Below are 24,495 nucleotides of genomic sequence, written 5' to 3' on the forward strand. Positions count from 1 at the left end.
TGTTATTTGCTGAAATTCTTTTATTTTCCACCGTGTTTTTCCCATTGTCTTTTCACAAAAGGCTGTGCTTAAGGGCTATTTATATTGATTTGCATACTCAAAGAAGCGTAATTCTGGGAGGAATTGGGGTGGGACAGTATGCGTGTGCACGAGCGTTACTTTTCACGCTGACCGGGATTTATGTAGCGGAAGAACGCATAAGTTGGAGTACGCACAGATTCCTGCATCTGGATTTTTCTGTGCGTAAGCACATTTCGGCTTTTGTGCTTACGTCATATTATAGTGCGAATTCTATGCAAGGAGGTATTCATGAGGCCCCTGATGTTTGCCAAAAATATAATAATGGTACTTAGCAGTTCTGGAACAATGATATAGGGCACGGACAGATTCATTAAATGTAAAACATTCTCCATGTCCTTATTTTCATTTTCCTGCATGAACACTTACACAAATCTTTAGTATTATACACATGGGTATGCACACACAAGAAGTATAATTAAATTTTCCAGACTCTTTTTGACCATACTAAAAGACTGATCATTCTTTAGAAATGTACAATGAAGGAGGGTCAGTTTAGAAAAAACACCTCTTAATTTGTCCAAAAAAGGTGGCTTTAATAAAGTTACTTTTGAATATGTGGGCATATTTCTAATTAATATTCAAATTTATTATGTATGTTTGGTCCTGGTTTTTAAAAAAGCACAATTTATCTTGATGGAACAATTTTGTGCATCTACATGAATATCAATCTATGTTAAAAGACTACAGGGGTTATACTACAGCATAAAATTAAAAAAAAAAAAATTGTAGCCTACTATAAAAAGTCTAGGGGCAGAACTGTTACTGTATGCTCTTTATTAAACTAGATTTGAATTTATTTTTAGTACAGATACAACATGTGGGATTTCAAGAACTCACCTGATGTATTGGTTACAGATCCTTCCCTCAAGATTTCTAATGCCAGGAACCCAAGCACATTGAGCCGATAGTTAAAGCTGACAAATACAACCCCAGTCTGCACTGCAAGTTCCACACTTGGCATATAACCAGGTACAGAGCCATTAAGCATGTGCAAGTAACCCCCATGTATCCAGACCATCACAGGTAACTTTGCTTCTTCATTCAGAACTGGTGTCCACACATTCAAGTAAAGACAATCTTCATCTCCCATAAACGTTCCTTCCTTCTTTAATGGCTGTACTTGAGCACAAGAATTTCTGAACTGAGTGGCACTATAGATGCCTTTCCAGCAAAATTCAGTGCCATTGAGGGGAACAGGAGGCCGCCACCTCAAGTTTTTTAGTGGAGGCACAGCATAGGGAATCCCTTTGAATGTAAAGCCAGCGTTGCTATGATAACCCCGTACCACACCACAGCCAATTGTAACATCAACCAGAATATCAGCAGAGGGTCCTGAGAGATACGCTAGACAGGCAGCCATAAAAAGAAGAAGTGCAAGACTACAACAAAGGGCACAAACAGTCTTGCGTGTTGGAACCATGCAAGGTGAAGCAGTCCTTGGTTGGTCAGATGAAGCATCTTCTTCTTCCCCATCTTCATTTCCATGGACAAGATGTTGGAACTCACTTCCATCCTCAGGGAACTCATACTCTTCATCGCTCATGATTAGCTCATTCAATCAGTTTCCAACATCAGGTTAAAAAAAAACAAAAAATGATCTCTGATAGTAAGAAGTATTCAGTTTAAAACTTAAGCTTTTCACTCACAATTCTTCAAATGGAAACAAAGGATGACACCTTGACCAGGTCTCTCACCTATGGATGACAAACATATACAGTGCATAGAGGTTATTTATTAAAATGCAAAAGGTCTTCAATAAGAAAATTAATTAAATCCTTCACAAACTTTTTTTTACAATTTACCATAACAACACTAATAAAATATTACACTCAAGAGAAATTTGTTATAGAGGCATAATGAGGTTAGTGCTGCCGTCTCAAAGCTCTAAAAGAATGGTTTTAAATCCCAGCCCTGGTAATTGTCTGTGGGTGGTCTGCAAGTTCTCCTTTTGTCTACATACTTTTTTTTTGGTAATCCGGTTTACATCCCTTATTTCAAAGACAAACAAGATAAATTTGGGTCCAATGAACTGGCACCCCATCCATGGTTGATTTGTGCTTTGTTAAAAAGACTGCCAGGACAGGCTACTTGCAATGCAAATAAAGCCATCCATCCATCCATTATCCCAACCCACTATATCCTAACTACAGGGTCACGGGGGTCGGCTGGAGCCACTCCCAGCCAACACAAATACTTTTTGTTGTATAAGCGTTTGTCCGGGCCAACAACATGTCTAATGGATTTCACTTCAAAGAAATGTTCATTTCACTATAACAAATGTTTTTTCGACCAAAAATGGTCAAACGGCCACTGAAGATAATAATGTGATGCAAAAAATACTTAATGCCGCACCAGCATTTTTGCTGAGTCTTGGGAACCCTGGTTTAGACAAAAGTGACAGTCTGTTGCAAAATTTCCGGTCCCGGGAAGTCTTGGTGAGACTGCAGCTGAGACATTATACACATAATCGAATTCTGTCTCAGTGTTTCGCTGAGCGTCCACATGGGTAGTGTGTCATGTTTGGATGCTGTACTGTTTGAGTTTCTTTGTGATGAACAAAAAAACTGAGAAACAGTGTCAGTTTACGCTGAAAGAAAAATTAGATTCCAGAATGAAGAAAAAAGACATGGTGAAAGAATTCAGAATCACACCTTCAATGCTGTCAACAATTTTGAAGGATCAAAAAAAAAAAAATAGAAGCCACTGCCATTAGAGATTGTGAATTGCCGGCGACCCCGGTAACAATAGTATATGTATTTTCCCCATATTCATTATAATAAAATATTTTAAGGTCCCATGAATTTCATTACAATGGGATTCCACCTGTATTAGATTAAAGAGGCCATTCTTTATGTGAATTAATATGTAAATATGTAACCTACTTTATGAGGGATCTTTATAAGGCATTTTGGCAAATTACAGAATAATAAATATATACAGTGGAACCTCGGTTTGCGAGCATAATTCGTTCCGGAAACGTGCTCGCAATCCAAAGCACTCGTATATCAAAGCAAATTTACCTGTAAGAAATAATGGAAACTCAGATGATTCGTTCCACAACCAAAAATTATTCATATAAAAATGATTAATACAAAATATAAAGCAAAACTACATAAAACAAATTAACCTGCACTTTACCTTTAAAAAAAATTATGGCTTGTGTGAGTGAGTTTCTAAACTCAAAGGGACGACACGCGGAAGAGTGTCCCAAAGCAATCACAGTCTCCCAGCGCTGTAGCAGTTCGCTGTATAAGCACATCCAAAAAGATCGCAGACATGCTATAAGCGCCTGCCGTCAATGGGTGATACAAGGAACATTATAAAGATCCCGCTACAATAAATAACAGCGCTGTTGCTGTTTCAAGCTGAATAAGGCTGGTGGTGTTAAAGTACTGAGACTCAGCTTGCACTTTTTGGGGCGCAAGATAGGGACTCGCACTTCACAGCGCACACACACACACACAGTCACAATGCTGCAGTAAACAGTATACGCTCGTACGGATGTTGACTATATGAGTGAGGCACACAGACTCAGATGGAGAATAGGAGATGATTGCCCTCAAGAGGAGAGAGAGAGAGAGAGAGAGAGACGCGGGCGAGCAAGAGAGATAAGGAGAGAGAGAGACACACTGCGAGTGAGAGAGATGAGCGAGAGAGATAAGGAGAGAGAGAGAGAGACACGCGAGAGAGAGAACCATCAGCTCAGTTGTGATCACATGACGCTCAGCAGACAAAGTGTATCCATACTACTTGTATTGCAAGACTTCGCTCGTTTATCAAGTCAAAATTTATTAAAAAACTAGCAAAATACCCAAGCTTCGCAGCGGCGAAGTACTGCCTTAAAATTTTTATTAAGAAGAAAATGAAACCTTTTTAAACCGAGGGAAAATATACCAATAATTATTTGTTAAGGATCTCTTTGTATACCACATTTTGAGTTTGGCCCTCCGGTTGTAATATGACCAAGCTGTGCGCTGAGCTTACTCTTGAGCATGCAACGTACAATTGGCCATGTGAACAGTAATCTTGTTTCAAATCTCACAGCTTGGATTGCTGCTGTCATAATCGGTTTGAGTTTCATGGTTTGTTTCAATTATGACAGTATTTGTAGGACGTGTGTTGAAGAGACATTCGGCATCTGTCAATGTTTAAGAGGCATTGGCGGTTGTCGAAAGGTGTAAAATATTTGGCCATTTCGGTACACTTGAAAGCAACAACCGAACAATTCAGCGGCAGCCATCAACTCACATGCAGAACCATAGGTGAAGGGCTTAAGCATTTCACTCTTACAGTGCTCCTGTGTAGTATAATTATCTCCTGTACCGTCATCAGTCCACACCTTGAACCTGTCCCAGTCATTCAATACATAAGACACAATGTTCTTCCGGATATCAAGAGTGAGCCTGATATGGCTGTGCAATATGTAACAAAGAGAATGGAAAAGGCAGGTGCCATCTCTGGGCATGGAAACAACTCGGTAAGTGACAGTTCTTTGATCGATGGTGATCACCTCGATAGACATGTTAATGGGGGTACGGTTGGAATGATAAAGGAAATGGGTACCTGAACAATGTAAAGTAAGTATAAAATACCTAAACAATAACTATAATCGTAATAAATGAACAATAAAACAGCGGAGAAGCCGTGGATTAAATAAAAAGGCTGTAGTTATCAGCAGGGAGACGTGAATCCCGTGGTGAAGCAAGGAAGGGAATGTAGAGACTGGAGCGACGGACGGCCTTATATAGGCACATACCCAACAACGTGGGAGGCGATGGGATGGGGGACCCAACGCCGCCTCACACGGTGACCAAGCTGCAAGTTATGGACGTATATATGTACGTAAGTAGGATTCAGTTAGCGTTGGGAACCCATGTACCAAATTTCTTGAAGATGGGCCCATAAGTAACAAAGACCGTTGAAAAGTTCAATATGGCGGCCGACAGTGGCGTCATACCACCAAAATAAGTACGTACATTGGTTTCGGTTAGCGCAGTGAAGCCGCCTACCAAATTTCGTGAAGATGGGGCCATGGACAAGAAAATTCAACATGGTGGACGTTGTTGACCGTTATGACCGTTACACGTAGAATTTCGAAATGAAAACTGCTTAACTTTTGTAAGTAAGCTGTAAGGAATGAGCCTGCCAAATTTCAGCCTTCTACCTACACAGAAAGTTGGAGAATTAGTGACATTGGAAACTTCAATATGGCGGCCGACAGTGGCATCATAACACTGAAATAAGTGCGTACATCGGTTTTGGTTAGCGCAGGGAAGCCACCTACCAAATTTCGTGAAGATGGGGCCATAAATAAGAAAGTTCAACATGGCAAACGTTGTCAACCATTATGATCGTTACGTGTAGAATTACGTGTAGAATTTCTAAATGCAACCTGCTTAACTTTTGTAAGTAAGCTGTAAGGAATAAGCCTGCCAAATTTCAGCCTTCTACCTACACGGGAAGTTGGAGAATTAGTGAGTGAGTGAGTGAGTCAGTGAGGGCTTTGCCTTTTATTAGTATAGATTTTGCTCGTCTTGCAAAACATTCGTAAACCGAGGTTGCACTGTACTGTATATTATATGCACACACACTAGCCACACTAACTGTTGAAGAGAGATAAAAAAATTGTAAAAATATTTGCTCTCTCTTGCCCCATGTGCATTTTCAGCTACTCTCCTCTGTATTTGCACGTGTATATGTCTCTTAACTGGCGCTATGGCTGATGTGAATTTTTGAAGGAGGCACTCTGCACCTGAGTTGTCTACGGTGTTTGTCACTTTTTGCAGAACACAATGTGCGACTTTGAATCAGTGTGAAAACAAGAAACAAATTTTTGTACTAAATCACGCACTGTCCCAAGATGACATTTCCAGCAACTGAGAAGTGGCTAGGCTTTAACAACTGCAGTCTTTAAATGTGACATGCCATCTAAAACATATTGTGAGAGGTTTTGAGACTTAAATCTGACATCTCATTTAAACAATAACATGATCACCCCTCACCTCTAAAGCATACGCATTAACATAATTCTCAACCCCTTTCAATGATTTAACTTGTAATGCAACACAAACTGTTCTGACCTTTTACTAATTAGAACAAGTTAGAAAACGTATTTAACTTTCAACTTATGTTTTTTTTGTGGGTATGTCTTTTGTGAATATGATCCATTACAAGAGAAATGGTAAAGCAACTTGGGAGAAAAACTCAATCATATGCTCTTGTCATTCCCACAATAAATACAGTAAAAGGATAAGTGTGTGTCCATCTGGGTGGTATATCTCTGTCATTCCAAAAGATGACACAAGTACAAGTAGTAAAAAATTTATTGCATTTGCCATTCCAATAGATGGCTCATCACAAGCATGAACACTGCTTTACACATTCAATACAAAATGGCAAATAAATGACATATGCATTGCATTGTGCACAGAAAACATTAACACTGAAATCCAAACTGATTGCTTAGATTTCTATCCTTCTTAGATGGGTAGCACTGCTAGATTAAAAAAAAAAAAAACTCTTTTTTTGAAGAATAATTACAGAGGTTATTCCACAAAGTTGCATCGATTGCTGACATGGTTGTGATGAAGTCAGAGAATGTGCCATGCTGTATGCAGAAAGCATCCAGAAACCACATGTAAAATTTTTTTTTCTGCCAAAGCTAATTTTAGGACTGAAAAAAAGGAAGCACAATAACAGACTGTTTACTTGTCAGCCTGCAACATCTAAAAAATACTGATGCAGTGATGAGTCATTTCAAATTGGAAGCAAAAATGTACACTGATACAGCAGATAACTCTTTTCAACTGACAGGGCTTGCAACTGATGAATAAATGATTAAAATATTCAGCAGCTTGTTGATCACATCACATGTGATGGCTTTAACATTCTAAGAATGCTTCTGTCACAAATTTTGCAGTTTTTAACCTTAGGAAATGGACATTTGAAATCAGAAGTGTCTACTCCATTACAAACAGATCTTGCCATCACAGAGAGGAATCTTATAAAAAACTGAAAATCTCACCACTAACTGATATGTACTCTGGGTACCTAGTATACTGGAGGTTGTGAAAATGCTCCTTACTATTAGCCTAAACACGGCAGAGTATGAAGATGCTTTTTAAGGCCTAAACATCATGGTCCAAGTGTGACAATTTTGAATGCATCTGTATACACAGATCACTTTTCATGATCAACTAAAGGTGTATAAAAGGGTATATTACAATGCCGTATAACCCTTAAAGTCAGACTGGTGGTGTTTTTGACAGAGAAACTAATAGGTGGTGTCAGTTCCAGAAAACACAATTTGGGAATACAATACAGTATTAATGCAGTACTTCAGATACATTTTGATCAAATAGGTTTGTGTAAATTGGAAAAAGACCCCACATCAGCAAGATACAATCTTTCAGAAATCATCTAGTTGCCGTAAAAATTGCAGGTAACCCTCCAGTCTGTACATGCAGGTTTGCAAAATGACAGTCAAGCAAAACACCATACACATTTACAATTTGCCCACACCTATAAATGACAATATATACAGTATATATATTTTCTTTTACAATAAATGTCATTTGGATATCTGGCATGTGCATTGCATGTAATGTGCTATTCTGCCTCCCTGGCACACTGGATTCCTGTTATGCAGAGTTTCATAAAAAGGTTGCTGTTCTGTTACATAGCATATAAGCAGAGGCAGTGGCAAGGGTTTGGGGTATAAGAGCAGTAGTGAATACCATACTGGAAAGCATATTTTTGCCTGTTTAACTTGCATCCAGAAAATACCACACTAGCCAGTAGTTTGCAAGAAATCACATTACACCAGAAGTGAGATGCCTGCATACTTTGTAAGCCATCGTTCGTTCATTTCATTCACTCTCCACTACTGAAACATTGCAAGCCAATTGTAAAAACAGCAGCCTTGGAAGTTTTTTTTTTTTATTTTCTTTCTTCAATGTTTGCTTATCAGTTATGGGGTGAAGTACATTACTGGACATTCCATTTTCATAATAAGTTTGTATTTTTGTTTAGCCGGTGAATGGAGCATCTGAATAACTGAATTAAGAATGATTAGTCATGGCATTGTGCTATCTCATCTCGTGTAGTGTTCTTTTTATCTTTGTGTATGTACCATACTTTGTGTATTGCAGCTGTAAGAAATAGCACCTTGCAATGTTCAACTTAAAACATTTTCCAAGTTGTATGCATCAACGATCAAACTAAAGTATATACAGAATTAAAAAAAAAAAAAACAACTGTTCTAAAAGATAATCTAATATTTACCGTATACATGTTTATCATGTTTACCTTTATATATATATTTTACCTTTCCAGCAAGCGTCCATTCGGATCTTTAAACACAATATGAGGCTGCATTTATAATGCAATGCAAATGATTTTACGGCTGTTAATTGTTAGATTGGTTTTGTAATTCTGTTTCAAGAACTGACTGATAACTTTTTCAAAACTGTTCTAACTTGATCTGTCAAACAGCACTGTAAAGATATTGTACAGTACTTATGTTACTCATGGTTTGATGCAGTTTAACTGTTCTTTTTCATTATTTATTTTAAATCACCCATACAAATTAAATGTCAAACTGAAGAACTAGATTTCTTTATTTTTAGATAATGGGCAATAAAAAGATTAGATGTACTGTTGTTTTCTGTATTCTATTCTGTCACTTTCTGACCAGAGTCAGGTCAAATATGTTTCATATACACATGTACATGCATTATGATCTAACGCAAGGTAATCAACTTAGAGCTTTGTATTCCCTTATGTAACACAGTCAAATGGAGAGAGAGAGAGAGAGAAATAGCAATGTTTGCTGATTGACAGACACCGATGTCAGCAAGGCAGGCAACAGTTTGAATGCAGTAATACAATGGAGACACAAAGTACAAATTGGTTACAATATGCTGTTTGAGATGTTTCTTTGAGGCACAGCTATTAATGAATGGTTACATTTTCGATGAAAAAAGCAGTTTCCTTTACTAACATTTCAAATTATTAATGTGAGAAAACATACCAGGTTTATGGTATATATGGTGCTAACCTTCAAGGTGTTTTGAGAATGTAGAGATATATCGATTGACTACATGAACAAAATGACAAAAATCACAGAGGAACAAAAAACACTGTCATGCAATGCATTCCTCTGTTCTCTGTACATCATGATATACACAAAGTCAAAGCAACAAAAAATTGCCATTAATTAAGTTTCTTTCTTTGGAAACTGAGTCTTATGCATTACTTTTAAAAACAGCAACAAACATGTTATGTTCTCAAAAAGGGAAAGTTGTTTTTAGTGATCAAGGTTTAATGCAGATTGTCAGTCCTAAGGTTATAGTCTGGCTTTAACTACCATGTACCTTTAACTGATGAGCAACAGCTGTTTCTAACTTAACATATGGGATCTACACACACAAGATTCAAAAGGCAGAGGTTTTGTCTTCAATTCTTCCTGTTTGGTATACACAAAAGAGCGAAGACAGGCAGAAGTTAGTTAATTCTATGCTTCTGTAGGCTTAATTAGATATTTTTTAGAATTTTTAATTTCTGTCGTTTGCTTTGCTCCCATACTTATATAAAGCTTGGCTGAACATTACTAAACATTGCGTGCACGTCCATACTTTGTGAAATGAATTACATGTCGAAAAAAGAAAAAAAATATTTGCACTTCAGAGAACAGTAATTCAGTGTGGTATTTAGTGCTGAGTGAGGCAGTTTCTGAAGTAACCTCAGTTATAAATTATTACCGTTCTGTGTGTTTCCGTAGACTTTCTTCTGAACCCACTTTTTCTGATAATTAGGATCACAAGGCACCACAGCATGCCTCAGCAGCACTGTATATACACAGGCATTACATATAAATAATTAATGTGTTACTCCTCCTTTCACCCTTGACCTTACTCATAATGTTATTAAGAAACATTGAGCTCTTGAGCATTATGAAAATGCAAAATGAGATAAAGACATTATCACTTCACCTGCTTTTGGCGGGTTTCTTCTTGCACCACTACTTTTAAGGCAGTAAGAGGATTTGTTTTCTGTAAGTGCATATGTTATCTCAGTCTTAGAGTAGAGAAAAGTTATCCATGGCCACAGGAGAATCTGACACCAGATAAGCTTGCACTCACTGACATACATATACACACACAACGTTATACATATAATGAAAAAGAAGATCTACTCTTTAAAAAAAAAAAAAAAAAGATTCCACTTTAAGAGACAGACAGTGCCTAATAAGCAAAAAGGGAAAAGACTCAACTTTTAACAGCTTCAGTTTAGTCTGTCAGTAATGCAGATGTAGCCGCTGATGTATAAGGCGAAGTCAGGCACGGGTAAGACATGTGTCAAAGAAATCTCTCAGTCCAAAAGTTCATTTTAAAAATATTTAGTGAAAGTTAAAAGCAAATAATCCATACAGGAATAAAAAGAAAAATAGTTACACACATAGAATAAAGGCAAAAAAAGGGAAAAAATGTATCTTCTATAAACTTAACTTTTCTTAAGAAACTTTAGTTATTTCTATACTTAAAGGTTATTTATTTCTTCTTCTGTATGCTTTAAACATACGGCTCAACACAAATCTTTTGTTTTAAGTTACTTCACACTCAAAAGGCCTGTAGGCCGTTGGCACATAGACATCAATCAATCAATCAATCAATCAATCAACATTTATTTATATAGCACATATTCATACAAAAAATGTAGCTCAAAGTGCTTTACAAAATGAATAGAGAAATAGAAGACACAATAAAAATAAACATAAGTCAACATTAATTAACATAGAATAAGTAAGGTCCGATGGCCAGGGTGGACAGAAAAACAAAAAAACTCCAAAGGCTGGAGAAAAAAATAAAATCTGTAGGGGTTCCAGACCAAGAGACCGCCAGTCCCCTCTGGGCAATCTACCTAACATAAGTCAAACAGTCCTCTTTGTATTTAGGGTTTTCATGGAAGGACCCGATGATGATGGTCACGTAGACTTCTGGCTTTCAGTCCATCAATGTTGGTGCCTCATGATGCTTTGAGTAGGTGGTGGTGGCGGTTAAAAACCGTATGCCTCTGTACCTTACACAAGGCAAGGCTAAACACTAACTGAGAACATTGTTAACTCATAACTGTTAAGAAATGACAGGAAAATACCAACTTAATTCTATTCTATTGTTATAGGAACCTCCCATATTTTATGCATTATCATCTAATAAATATTCATACATTTTATAGAACTAGGAAAATGGCTCTTACAGCAGATATGCAATTAAGTGCAGCATAAAAAAAATGGTTGCTAAATATTTCTTTACTACTATTTTTGTTCAGGATATCCTAATATATGCAACCTCAATTCCAAAAACAGTTGGGACACTGTAAAATGTAAATAAAAACAGAATGCAATGATTTGCAAATTTCATAAACCCATATTTTATTCACAATAGAAAATATCAAATGTTTAAAACTAAGAAAATGTACCATTTTTTAATCGAATGTATTAAAAAAAGTAACATTTCACACAAAAACAAAACTCAATTCAACCCCCTCCCATGAGAAACAAAGGAAGGCTAACAGCCAGAGTAAAACATTAAGAGTAGACAAGAGGGAAGAAATCTGCCAGGTTTTTAAAAAAAATTCTGAACAAATCCTCTATGTGAGAATTTGATTTTTTCCCTAATTTCAAACAGTATATAACATCAGTTACCTACTGACTTAAGAGATGGGCTAGGATTCCTCCAGTTGAGCAACATAAGTCTACATGCCAATAGTGAAGTAAAGTCAATTACAGTTAGTTTGTTTGTGCTTCTCCACTTTAAGACCATCTGGGAGTTCACCAAACACACCTGTTAATGGATTAGGAGTGATTGTGACACCAAGTCTGTCTGATAGCCATTTAAACATTTTGGTCAAGAATAATGTTAATTTGTTGCACACCAAAAACATAGGGCCCAACGAGGCTAGAGCTCGAGTGCAACATTTACAGGTTGGATCTTGCAATGGAAACATTTTGGCCAATTTTAAACGAGTTGATGTGCTCGATAAAAGATTTTAATTTGAATAATAGTATGCTTTGAGCATATGGAGCTAGAGTGAATTCTGCACATGGCTGCTTTCCACTCCTTTTCTGAAATGTTGAGTAAGATATCCTTATCCCATGGTGCTCTGGGATCATTTAAGGAAAGGAACTTTAAAATGGTTTTATATACAGTATTATAGAAATGTTGAGACCTCAAGACTAATGAATATTTCTTCCAGAATAGAAGTAGTTTGGAGGGGAGGAAAATTGGACAGATTTTGTTTAGCGAAATTCCTAATTTGGAATTAGTGGAAAAATTGTCTTGATGGGAAGGTAAATTTGGAGTGCAGTTGTTTGTAGGATGCAAAGACATTATCTATGTATAAATCTTTAAGTGATTTAATACTGTATGTTTTCCAAACATTTAAAACTGTGTACGTTTGAAAGGAAAAAAGTGGATATCGTGCAGAGGTGCCACAGATAAAAGCTTCTTTATCTTGAAGTACTTCTTACATTGGTTCCATAATCTAAGTTAATGAAGACCAATTGGGTTGTTAGAAATGATGATAACTTGTACTTACTAGGTCACAAAGCAAGGAATATAAAGAAGTACTACATGATTTTATTTCTATTGCGGACCAAGCCTGTGTATGTTCATCTATTTGTGTCAATGTCCAGGTTTTTATACCTTGTATATTTGCTGCCCAGTAATAAAAGTGAAAGTTAGGTAGAGCCATGCCACCTTCTGCCTTAGATATTTGCAAGGCCGGCCTTTGGATGTGTGGATGTTTTCAATTCCAAATATAGGTAAATGAGGTTATGATTGAATCAAATTTCTTAAAAAATGATTTGTTAATGTACAGTGGTGTGAAAAACTATTTGCCCCCTTCCTGATTTCTTATTCTTTTGCATGTTTGTCACACAAAATGTTTCTGATCATCAAACACATTTAACCATTAGTCAAATATGACACAAGTAAACACAAAATGCAGTTTTTAAATGATGGTTTATATTATTTAGGGAGAAAAAAAAACAAACCTACATGGCCCTGTGTGAAAAAGTAATTGCCCCCTTGTTAAAAAATAACCTAACTGTGGTGTATCACAGCTGAGTTCAAATTTCCGTAGCCACCCCCAGGCCTGATTACTGCCACACCTGTTTCAATCAAGAAATCACTTAAATAGGAGCTGCCTGACACAGAGAAGTAGACCAAAAGCACCTCAAAAGCTAGACATCATGCCAAGATCCAAAGAAATTCAGGAACAAATGAGAACAGAAGTAATTGAGATCTATCAGTCTGGTAAAGGTTATAAAGCCATTTCTAAAGCTTTGGGACTCCAGCGAACCACAGTGAGAGCCATTATCCACAAATGGAAAAAACATGGAACAGTGGTGAACCTTCCCAGGAGTGGCCGGCCGACCAAAATTACCCCAAGAGCGCAGAGACGACTCATTCGAGAGGTCACAAAAGACCCCAGGACAACGTCTAAAGAACTGGAGGCCTCACTTGTTTCAATTAAGGTCAGTGTTCATGACTCCACCATAAGAAAGAGACTGGGCAAAACAGCCTGCATGGCAGATTTCCAAGACACAAACCACTGTTAAGCAAAAAGAACATTAGGGCTCGTCTCAATTTTGTTAAGAAACATCTCAATGATTGCCAAGACTTTTGGGAAAATACCTTGTGGAATGATGAGACAAAAGTTGAACTTTTTGGAAGGCAAATGTCCCGTTACATATGGCGTAAAAGGAACACAGCATTTCAGAAAAAGAACATCATACCAACAGTAAAATATGGTGGTGGTAGTGTGATGGTCTGGGGATGTTTTGCGGCTTCAGGACCTGGAAGGCTTGCTGTGACAGATGGAACCATGAATTCTACTGTCTCCCAAAAAATCCTGAAGGAGAATGTCCGGCCATCTGTTCGTCAACTCAAGCTGAAGCAATCTTGGGTGCTGCAACAGGACAATGACCCAAAACACAACAGCAAATCCACCTCTGAATGGCTGAAGAAAAACAAAATGAAGACTTTGGAGTGGCCTAGTCAAAGTCCTGACCTGAATCCAATTGAGATGCTATGGCATGACCTTAAAAAGGCGGTTCATGTTAGAAAACCCTTAAATAAAGGTGAATTACAACAATTCTGCAAAGATGAGTGGACCAAAATTCCTCCAGAGCGCTGTAAAAGACTCATTGCAAGTTATCGCAAAAGCTTGATTGCAGTTATTGCTGCTAAGGGTGGCCCAACTAGTTATTAGGTTCAGGGAGCAATTACTTTTTCACACAGGGCCATGTAGGTTTGGATTTTTTTTCTCCCTAAATAATAAAAACCATCATTTAAAAACTGCATTTTGTGTTTACTTGTGTTATATTTTACTAATGGTTAAATGTGTTTGATGATCAGAAACATTTTGTGTGACAAACATGCAAAAGAATAAGAAATCAGGAAGGGGCAAATAGTTTTTCACACCACTGTATATGGGGATGCTCTGAAATAGAAAAAGAAGCTTAGGCAGGTCATCATGACAAGAGTTAATTCTCTCTGCTAAAGTGAGATGGAGGGTAGCCCATCTATGCAAATCCTGCTCAAGTTTTTCTATGCAAACAGCAAAATTTTGCTGAAAAAGCACTTTGTTTTTATTTGTGATGTTTACTCCTAGGTATTTAAACTGATCTGCAATGATAAAAGGGAGGGAGTTCCAATCTAATATTGTGTGCTACAGAGTTCACTGGAAACAGCACACTTTTATTCTAATTAATTTTGAGTCTAAATATCTATTGAAATTCTGCTAGTGCATGTTAGTACTGAAGGCACAGTTGATATACAGCTCAAATTCCATTATAGCAAATACTGAAGTAACAAAATTTTCAGTAGAACAAATACTTTCTGTGTATTCAGATAAATGTTCGTACAACATCATGTTAAATGAATTTCATTTTAACGAAATGTATATTTCAGTATAACAAATGTTTTTTGGGCTAAAAATTGCCATAGAAGCTAATAATGCAATACAAAAAATACTTAATTCTGCACTGAGTCTCGGGTACCCTGCAACAGGTTGCGTTAAAGAAATAGACAGTCTGATACGAAATTATATAGGTATAGCCAAATGCTTACCTAGTGTCTGCATGGGTAGATGTGTAGTGTGTGAATACTGTACTTTGAGTTTCATAACGGTTCTCAAAGTTTTTTTTTGAGATGAACAAAAAAAAAAAAAAAAAGTAAGAAATAGCGTCAGTTTATGCTAAAACATTAACAATCCTAGAAAAACTTGATTGCAGAATGAATTAAAATTACATGGTGAAAGCTTTCAGAACTGTGCATTCAATGCTAACAACAGTTTTGAAGGATCGAAAAAAAAGAAGACAAAGTTAAAGGTGTGAATGAAAAAAAAAATTAGAAGCATATTTTTATTTCTTTTTAAAAAAAAGTTACATACAACTTCACATTTTCATTCTACATTTTCATACCTCTCTTTCTATTTTAAAATAATGCACATCTAATGTCTAATTTTCATTCAGTGTTCATGCCTGTATTTCTATTAAACAAAGTTACATCTAACATCACATTTTCAATCTGTATTTTCATACCTGTATTTCTATTTAAAAAAAGTTACATCTACCGTCTCATTTTCATTCTGTGTTCATATCTAATAATAATAATACATTTTATTTATATAGCGCCTTTACCATGCTCAAGGCGCTTTACAGATTTTAAGAAAAAAAGGGTATACAGGTACAGTATATAGCATTGTACTAAACCAGATAAATAAAGAAGAGTAAGATAGTGAATTGAGAGAAAAGTCTAACAGACAACATAATTGATGGTCTAGCACACACATACAGGTTACATGAGCATCTTGACAGAGAGGTAAACTGAGAGAAGGGTAATAAAGTCAGGTAGAGCTAAAAGCTTTCCTGAACAGATGAGTTCTGAGTTGTTTTTTTAAAATAATTAATGGAGTCAGCTAATCTAATTAATTTCAGTAGGTCATTCCAGAATCTGGGCGCTATGCAGCTGAAGGCCCGGTCACCTATGGAGTGTAGATTAGTGTGGGGCACAACAGGTTTGCCAGAATCAGAGGACCTTAGTGGGAGGACAGACACATATTGATGGAGAAGGTCACTAATGTAGTTTGGCGCAAGGCCGATAAGGCTTTGTAGGTTATTAATAGAATTTTATATTCAATTCTGTAAAACATGGGGAGCCAGTGAAGGCAGAGCAGGATGGGTGTTATGTGCTCGCTGCTGCTGGTTCGAGTAAGGACTCTTGTAGCCGAGTTTTGAATAAGCTGGAGCTGTGATATATGATTAGAAGGGGCACCTGCCAATAAGGAATTACAATAATTGATGCGGGATGTGATAAAAGCATGGATGAGTTTCTCAGCATTAGAAAAGGAGAGGAAGGAGCAAACACAGTACAGTATATGTAATGGAGATGAAAGTAAGAAAGTTTCTTAATGTGATTTATGTGAGCGGAATTCGAAAAGGAGGAATTAAAAATGGCCAAGGGGAAGCATATAAATACAGAAGAAATACCTGTATTTCTATTAAACAAAAGTTGCATCTAAAGTCTCATTTTCAAACAAAATATTTTTTGCCATTTAAGAAGTGCTGTTTTGTTATACAGGTATTGTCAAGAAGCCTCAACACTTCATTCAAAATAGGAGCTTTTAGGAGCCATGACACTGGCAATCGTCCTGCTCTAGCTCCCATCTTCAGATTAGAACACTAGTAGCTTGAAATCGCCGCTGTGGCAGACACAGTCTAGAGAAGAGAGATGAGGTGACTGCGAAGACCAGCCGATCAAAACCCAATGTTAAATGTTCTAAACATCATGTGACAAGCATGTTATGCAGTAAGCCTGATTCTGCAGAAGACAACATACTACTTTGCCCTTAGTTTACTGTTTACTAGAAGCAGCAGAGAAGCTACAGAGCTGTCCTTGCACCGCTGCTATTACAGATGGCAAATGGCAGCAGACCCCGGTCACAGTAGTAAATGTGTTTTGCACATATTTGTTATAATGAAATTTCTGTGCTAACAAAATATTTTTATGGTCCCATGAGTTTCATTATAACGGGATTCCACTTGTATATATCATCTGCATATAGTGATATTTTCTGTTCAAGTCCTTCTCTGATAACCCCCTTTATCTCAGAAAGTGAAATGCCAATGGCTCAATGGCGACTGGAAACAGGAGTGGTGGTAGGGGGCATCATTGTCTAGTACCACGTTCCAGTTTGAAGAAGTCTGAAACAATGTTGTTAGTACAAACAGAAGCTTCTGGACTGGTATACAATAGTTTATTCCATGCACATATGTTTGGGTCAGACCCGAATTTGTGTAATATAATGAGAATATGTGTTCTCATTCAACCATATCAGATGCATTTTTCTGCCACCAACAATAATAAGAGCTCTGGGGTGTTAGACTTTGTGGGTGAATAAATTACATAAAACAGGCGTCAAAGATTGAAAGTGTCCACCTTTAATAAAAATTCAGTTTGGTCTTATGATATTACCGAAGCAAGCACTTTTTCAATCCCTCTAGCTAGAACTTTGGAGAAAATTTTAATATTATTCAGAAGTGAGTTTGGTCTGTATGATGCAGTTTGTAATAAATCCCTATTTTTCTTAGTAAAGATGGTAATTAATGCTTGGCGAAAAGTTTGAGATAGAATGTTATTGTCTCTGGCTTCCATAAATGTTGATAATAAAAGGGGAGCTAACTTAATTGAATTTCTTTTATGAAATTTGGCAGGGTGTGGTGCTTTCCCACTCTGTAGTGAGTTATTGCGTCTAGTAATTCTGAGAGTGTCAGAGGTTTATCCAATTCCTCTACACTGAGAGTATGTAGCTGTGGTATCTGTAATGCATCATAAAACACATTAGATTGTGTGTTGTCTTTTTTTAAACTGAGCAGAATATAAGGACTTATAGTAGTCTCTAAATGTGTGCATTATATTTTTATGGTCAATTATTTTGGCTCCATCTGTGTTGGTAATTACTGGTATTGCATTGTGAACTTCCAGCTTGTGGATTTGTTGAGCTATGATCTTATTATCCTTCTTTCCATGTTCATAGTAATGATGTTGCGATTTAAAAATTAGTTCTTCCTTTTCTTTTGTTGTCACGAGGTTGAGTTCTGAATGCACAGCCTGTCCTTTCCTATAAAGTGCCTCATTTGGGAACCTGGGGCCTCATTCATAACGGCGTGAGTAGAATTCGCACTATGACATGACGTAAGCACAAAAGCCGAAATGTGCTTACGCACAGAAAAATCCAGATGCAGGAATCTGTGCGTACTCCGTGCGTACTCCAATTTCCACGTTCTTCCACTACATAAATCCCAGGTAGCGTGAAAAGTAACGCACATGCACGCGGCTGCTGTCCCGCCCCAATTCCTCCCAGAATTATGCCTCTTTGAATATGCAAATCAATATAAATAGCCCTTAAGCTCAGAGTTCTGTGAAAAGACAATGGGAAAAGCACGGGGGAAAATAAGAATTTCAGCGAATACCAAGTGAAGGAAAATAAAAACATACTATTTGTTGATTTAAACAGTGGTATAATCAACAAAAAGAAGTTGATGAAGTGACATAGCGGGTCGGAAAGCTCAAGTTCACAAAGTCGCACAGTGCCCGAAATAAAAAAGAAGTCACATATCAAAGTCACTGTGAAAAGGCGAGTTGTAGCCCACCGTCTGAGTGTTGTATGAAAGCTTATTAGGGTACAGACAAAAAAAAAAAAAATAGGCACATAGTGGAAAAAAAGCACGAAATGTCAACTTTAATCTCGAAATTTCAACTTTAATCACGTAGTTTATTTTGTCATTAAAGTAGATCATAAACTTCATTTTAAAATCATTTAATTTACTTGTTTCTCAAATCCCATTGTAACTAAAGTAGCAAGTTAAATGCTTTATTTTGTCTTTGATTTTCTATGTGTGTGAATCACTACGTGCTTCCGTTCTTTCTCTGACAGGAAACGGAATCCATTACATTTGTGATATTACAGCTCTCTGAATAATTAAAATACTGAGATGTATGCGTGATATAATTTTCATGATGACTGGAATGAAAGCATGTTATTAAACATGGGAACATGATGGCACAGTGATTGTTCATGTCTCAACCAAGATGCTGCTGCGCCATACGCGACCTTCGATGAAATAATTTATTGTAGCAGTACTGTCTCTTTCAAATGTACTAACCTCCAATTCCTGTGCTTACTTTTCTTTCCCCAAATACCCAATCACCACACAATCAGCTCTGTAATAGACGTTAAGCCATCTGTAAGCTTATGACGACAATTCTTCAAAACTTTTAAGGAACACTGAAATATCTTCATAGTACATGTTTAATTATTCTATCCATCTATCCTTCCAGTGTCGTGCCAGCCTCAGCAAATAAACAGCCCAAGGCAGGAACAATACGTGAACTTGCTAGCGCTGCATCACTGTGTCCTCACATGTTTAATTATTAACAATACAGATTATTTAAATGAAGTTAAAGTTTTATCTTTATAATATAATCAACATATTTTGCTGCATTTCATCTTAAAAATGATATCATCATCATATGTAAATACACGCTTTATAAAGTGGCGCTGGTTGTGAAATATTATAACTGTAGTGCAAGTTTACAGTGGGGTAATTATACTTGCAGTATAAGTACAAACAGTTCTACAAGGAGCAATTGATTGAGTGCGTTTATAGTTCTTGGGATGAAACTGTTTGTGAACCACGAGGTCCGTACAGGAAAAGCTTTGAAACCTTTTGCTGTGGCTGAGGCAGCGTGTGCTTGATGCTGTATACATATAATTCTCTTTCCGGTCATGCTGCTGCTGTGATTCCCCACACAGATACACTGATATAAATACTCCGTGTGGTGCAGCGAGAGTAATATGGAAAAAGATGATCCGCTGTCGCAACCCTTAAAGGGAGCAGCTGAAAGAAGAAAAAGAAGAAGACGAAGATGAAGATGGTGCAGTGAGAGTAACAACACTAAAGCAGTTATGGTATTTGGAATACTATGGCTATTCCCTGGACCATTATATTGTTACCGGTTAATTACAATCAGATGCATTACACTAATAAACAATATGCGGTTAGTTTCAGTGTATTTATAAAGCCACATCAAGAATGTGGATCTAAGAAATAAAGGGTAACCACACAAGAACAGTAACACTGCTTTGACGCTGGGTGCCGCCAGTCTGCAAAACCGAGCACAGAACTTGCATACGACAGGGTATGAGGTACTGTGGAAATGTGCGTGGCTTTACGCCAAGTTTAGGTTTTATACATCGCGATTTGAACATGGAAACGTTCTCACGCAACATTTCTGTGCGTATGCACCGTTTATACATGAGGCCCCTGGTGTGTTCTTGATCTATTCTGGTAATGTCACTGATTAAGTGTGATGTCTTCTTGATTTCCGATTTACTTTTGCGGAACAGAAATGAAATAATCTGTCCTCTTAAAAATGCCTTCAGAGTTTCCCAGAGTATTCCTGCAGAGACCCCTGAGGATGTATTTGTCTAAAAAACAAATGCTTGGATATAAATTCTGTAAAGTTCTCATCAGCTAATAAAAGTGCGTTAAGATGCCAGCTGCGAGATGAGTATGTGGGGCATAATGATTTGAGCTCCATGATCAGAGAGGCATGGTCGAAGATAACAATAACGTCGTACTTGCAAGATTTGACTGTGTAAAAAAAATTGTTATCTATAAAAAAATAATTCTTGAGTAACAGTGATGTACTGGTGTAAAGAAGGAATATGCTCTTGAGTTTGGATTTAGAAATCTCCAAGGGTCTGATAAGCTGTAATCAATTACAAACTGTGTAATTGTTTTTGTACTGTTAGATGTTATCACCCCTGTGGCAGAAGACCTATCCAGGTCTGGATTTAAAACACAATTAAAGTCCCCAGCCATAATAATTTTATGTGTGTTCACAATAGGAATGGATGCAAATACATTTTGGATAAAGTCTCTGTTGTCCACATTGGGTGCATAGATATTTCTCAAAATCACTTTACAATTACATCAATTACCCATGATGATCACATATCACCAATCAGAATCAGATACTACATCTGATACTACAAATGAAATTGTTCCACGTATTAAAATTCCCACACCGCTAGCTTTCTTTGTATAGCTGGAGTGGAATATTTGGCCAATTTACAACAGCAAACTGATCCTTGTTTAATAAGTGGATCTCCTGTAAAAATACAATCTTGGCGTTTAGACCTGTTAGGTGACAGAACACTTTCTCTTTAATTTGTGATTGAGACCTTTGACATTCCAGCTCACAAAGTTCACTGTTTGGTCATAGACACTGCTTCTGAACTTTGGTTGACATTTTGTAGTCTTAAATTAAGGTAGTATATAATCAAACAAGATACTTTAACCTTAACTTCCAATTTTGCTATGGGTTATTGCTATGAAGCCTATTGTTGTATTCACACTTACAGCTGTAAGGGTTAAAAGGATAGATTAGGAATAGCTTGCTGTCTTCCCCCCATTTTACCTCCCCAGAAAAACAATATTATTGTACTGTAGATGATGAGAAAATGAAAGTCTTCGCTGTTTTATGTTGAGGAAATTATTCTTAATTTCAATTTGTAGACACAGTTGTTTGTAGATTGGTAAACCTCTGCCCATCTTTACTTCTGAGAAACTCTGCCTCTCTAAGATGCTCTCTTTACACCCAATCATGTTACTGACCTGTTGACAATTAACCTAATTAGTTGCAAAACTTTTCTTTTTAGTACCACTTACTTTTCCAGTCTTTTTTTGCACCTGTCCCAACTTTGAGATGTGTTGCTGCCATCAAATTCAAAATGAGCTAATATGGTTCATGAAACAGAAAATCTATATATATACCAAATGTTGAAAGTGAGAAATGTTACTATGTTCTACTGAGAATAGAATATGGGCTTGTGGGATTTGCAAATCATTGCATTCAGTTTTTGTTTACATTTTACACAGTGTTCCAACTTTTTTGGAACTCGGGTCGTATATTAACAAATCCTTAAGAAGTCTGAACATAACTGTAATTACATTAATTTAGAATATAATAAAGCCATGGGTAACAAAAAATATTCTTCAGAGTTCTTAGGCAGTGGTTGTGGCACTGCCTAAATTTAAATTTGTGAATACATATTCAGAAATATTTCAAGTTATCAGAAGGAAATTAATTTGTACTGGCTCAGTTCAACAGTTACACATTAACTACATGGAACTGCATTATGCATGTTAACATAATGCAGGGTTGGGCAAACGTAGGTTTACAGTTGAGTGTGTGAATCATATATACTGCTCAAAAAATTAAAGGAAAACATTGTACTCAGAGTATAGCATCAAGTCAATTAAACTTCTGGGATACTGATCTGGTCAGTTAAGTAGCAGAGGGGGTTGTTAATCAGTTTCAGCTGGTGTTAATGAAATTAATAACAGGTGCACTAGAGGGGCAACAATGAGACAACCGCAAAATAGGAATGGTTTAAGAGGTGGGGGCCACTGACATTTTTCCCTCCTCATCTTTTCTTTTTTTTCACTAGTTTTGCATTTGGCTACGGTCAGTGTCACTACTGGTAGCATGAGGCAATACCTGGACCCTACAGAGGTTGCACAAGTAGTCCAACTTCTCCAGGATGGCACATCAATATGTGCCATTGCCAGAAGGTTTGCTGTGTCTCCCAGCAGAGTCTCAAGGGCATGGAGGAGATTCCAAGAGACAGGCAGTTACTCTAAGAGAGCTGTACAGGGCCGTAGAATGTAAGTAAGGGTCTACAGAAGCTGTGGAGAACGTTATGCTGCCTGTAACATTGTTCAGCATGACTGGTTTCGTGGTGGGTCAGTGATGGTCTGGGGAGGGATATCCATGGAGGGACACACACAGACCTCTACAGGCTGGACAATGGCACCTTGACTGCCATTAGGTATCGGAATGAAATGCTTGGACCCACTTTCAGACCCTGTGCTGGTGCAGTGGGTCCCTAGTTCCTCCTGGTGCGCAACAATGCCTGGCCTCATGTGGTGAGAGTATGCAGGCAGTTCCTGGAGGATGAAGGAATCAATACCATTGACTGGCCCCCACGCTCACCTGACCTAAATTCAATAGAACATCACTTTCCAGGAGCTCAGTGATGCCCTGGTCCAAATCTGGGAGGAGATCCCCCAGGAAACCATCTGTCGTCTCATTAGGAGCATACCCCAACATTGTCAGACATGCATACAAGCACGTGGGTGCCAAACAAACTACCAAGTACGATTTTGAGTTGTTGCAATGAAATTTCGGCAAAATGGAATAGCCTGTCGCATCATTTTTTCACTTTGATTTTTGGGGTCTCTTTGAATTCAGCCCTCTGTAGGTTGATAATTTTCATTTCCATCAATGTGGCATCCTTTCGTTCCTAACACATTACCCAGTCCATATCAGCATAGATATCCAGCATGATAACCTGCATGTTTTTTCTCTATTAAAGCAACTGTAAACCTATTTTTGCCCACCCCTGTATATACATTATACAGGTATATATATATATATTATTATATTATATTATATAAAATAAAATATTCTATTACAGTGAACCCTCGTTTATCACAGTTAATCCGTTCCAGACTCTACCATGATAAATGAATTTTGGCGAAGTAGGATTCTTTATTTATAAATCGAATATTTTCGCAGAGTATAGAAAACCTGTTTACGACCTTCTAAATACGTTTTTAACATTATTAGAGCCCTCTAGACATGAAATAACACCCTTTAGTCACCATTACACTCGTATTACCCAATATATTAGACAAAATAAGAGAAAATAAGTCATATTAGACGTTACAAATATCATATTACTAGGCGCACTCGCCTTTTAAGGCAACCGACTTTTATCCTTAATTTTTGTGCGCTCCATGTGTACATCAGGCATGCAAGTGTAGGGAATGAGAACATCAAAGTGCCCATTCATAACATCTCCCGAAAACCTAAGTTTTTTTTTTATCCCCTCAAGTGCCTGTCCAAAGTCGTACAGTCTGTACCGCTAAAGACGGAGTTTCATGCACTAAATGAGCTACAGATGAGAATAAGCAAGCACCATCTCCCCTGATATTTACTACGCGGTGAGGCATTTGTACTCCATCAACATTAATTATTTCCAGAGACATAATTTTGTCTATTTTTCCAGCGCATCACGCGCAAAAGCAAGGGAGCGATTTGAGCACCAGAACTCTGCTCACATCGCGTCGCTTCGTACCTCAAGCCGCAAGTAGTAAGTCTGTAATAAGCGGAATACCGCTACTCTTTGCACTCACGGGACGGAAGGACAATCCCGAACGCTTTTATATAGTAGATTATTGTACTGTACATTTAATTGCACACAACCACTAACCTA

The 24,495-nt window shown here is 37.3% G+C and overlaps 1 protein-coding gene across 2 annotated transcripts in view; it reads right to left on the reverse strand.

The window, feature by feature from the left end:
• si:ch211-71n6.4 (para-nitrobenzyl esterase) overlaps positions 1–24,495 on the reverse strand; it is a 70,382-nt gene that overhangs the window by 36,354 nt on the left and 9,533 nt on the right. For both annotated transcript variants that reach the window (XM_039754920.1, XM_039754917.1), the window contains exon 2: positions 919–1,775. In XM_039754920.1, coding sequence (XP_039610854.1) covers positions 919–1,624 — 706 coding nt within the window. In that variant the 5' untranslated portion in view covers positions 1,625–1,775. The remainder of the gene's footprint in view (positions 1–918; positions 1,776–24,495) is intronic.

Source organism: Polypterus senegalus, chromosome 1 (genome assembly GCF_016835505.1).
Source record: "Polypterus senegalus isolate Bchr_013 chromosome 1, ASM1683550v1, whole genome shotgun sequence".
In the NCBI taxonomy this organism is placed as follows: domain Eukaryota; kingdom Metazoa; phylum Chordata; class Cladistia; order Polypteriformes; family Polypteridae; genus Polypterus; species Polypterus senegalus.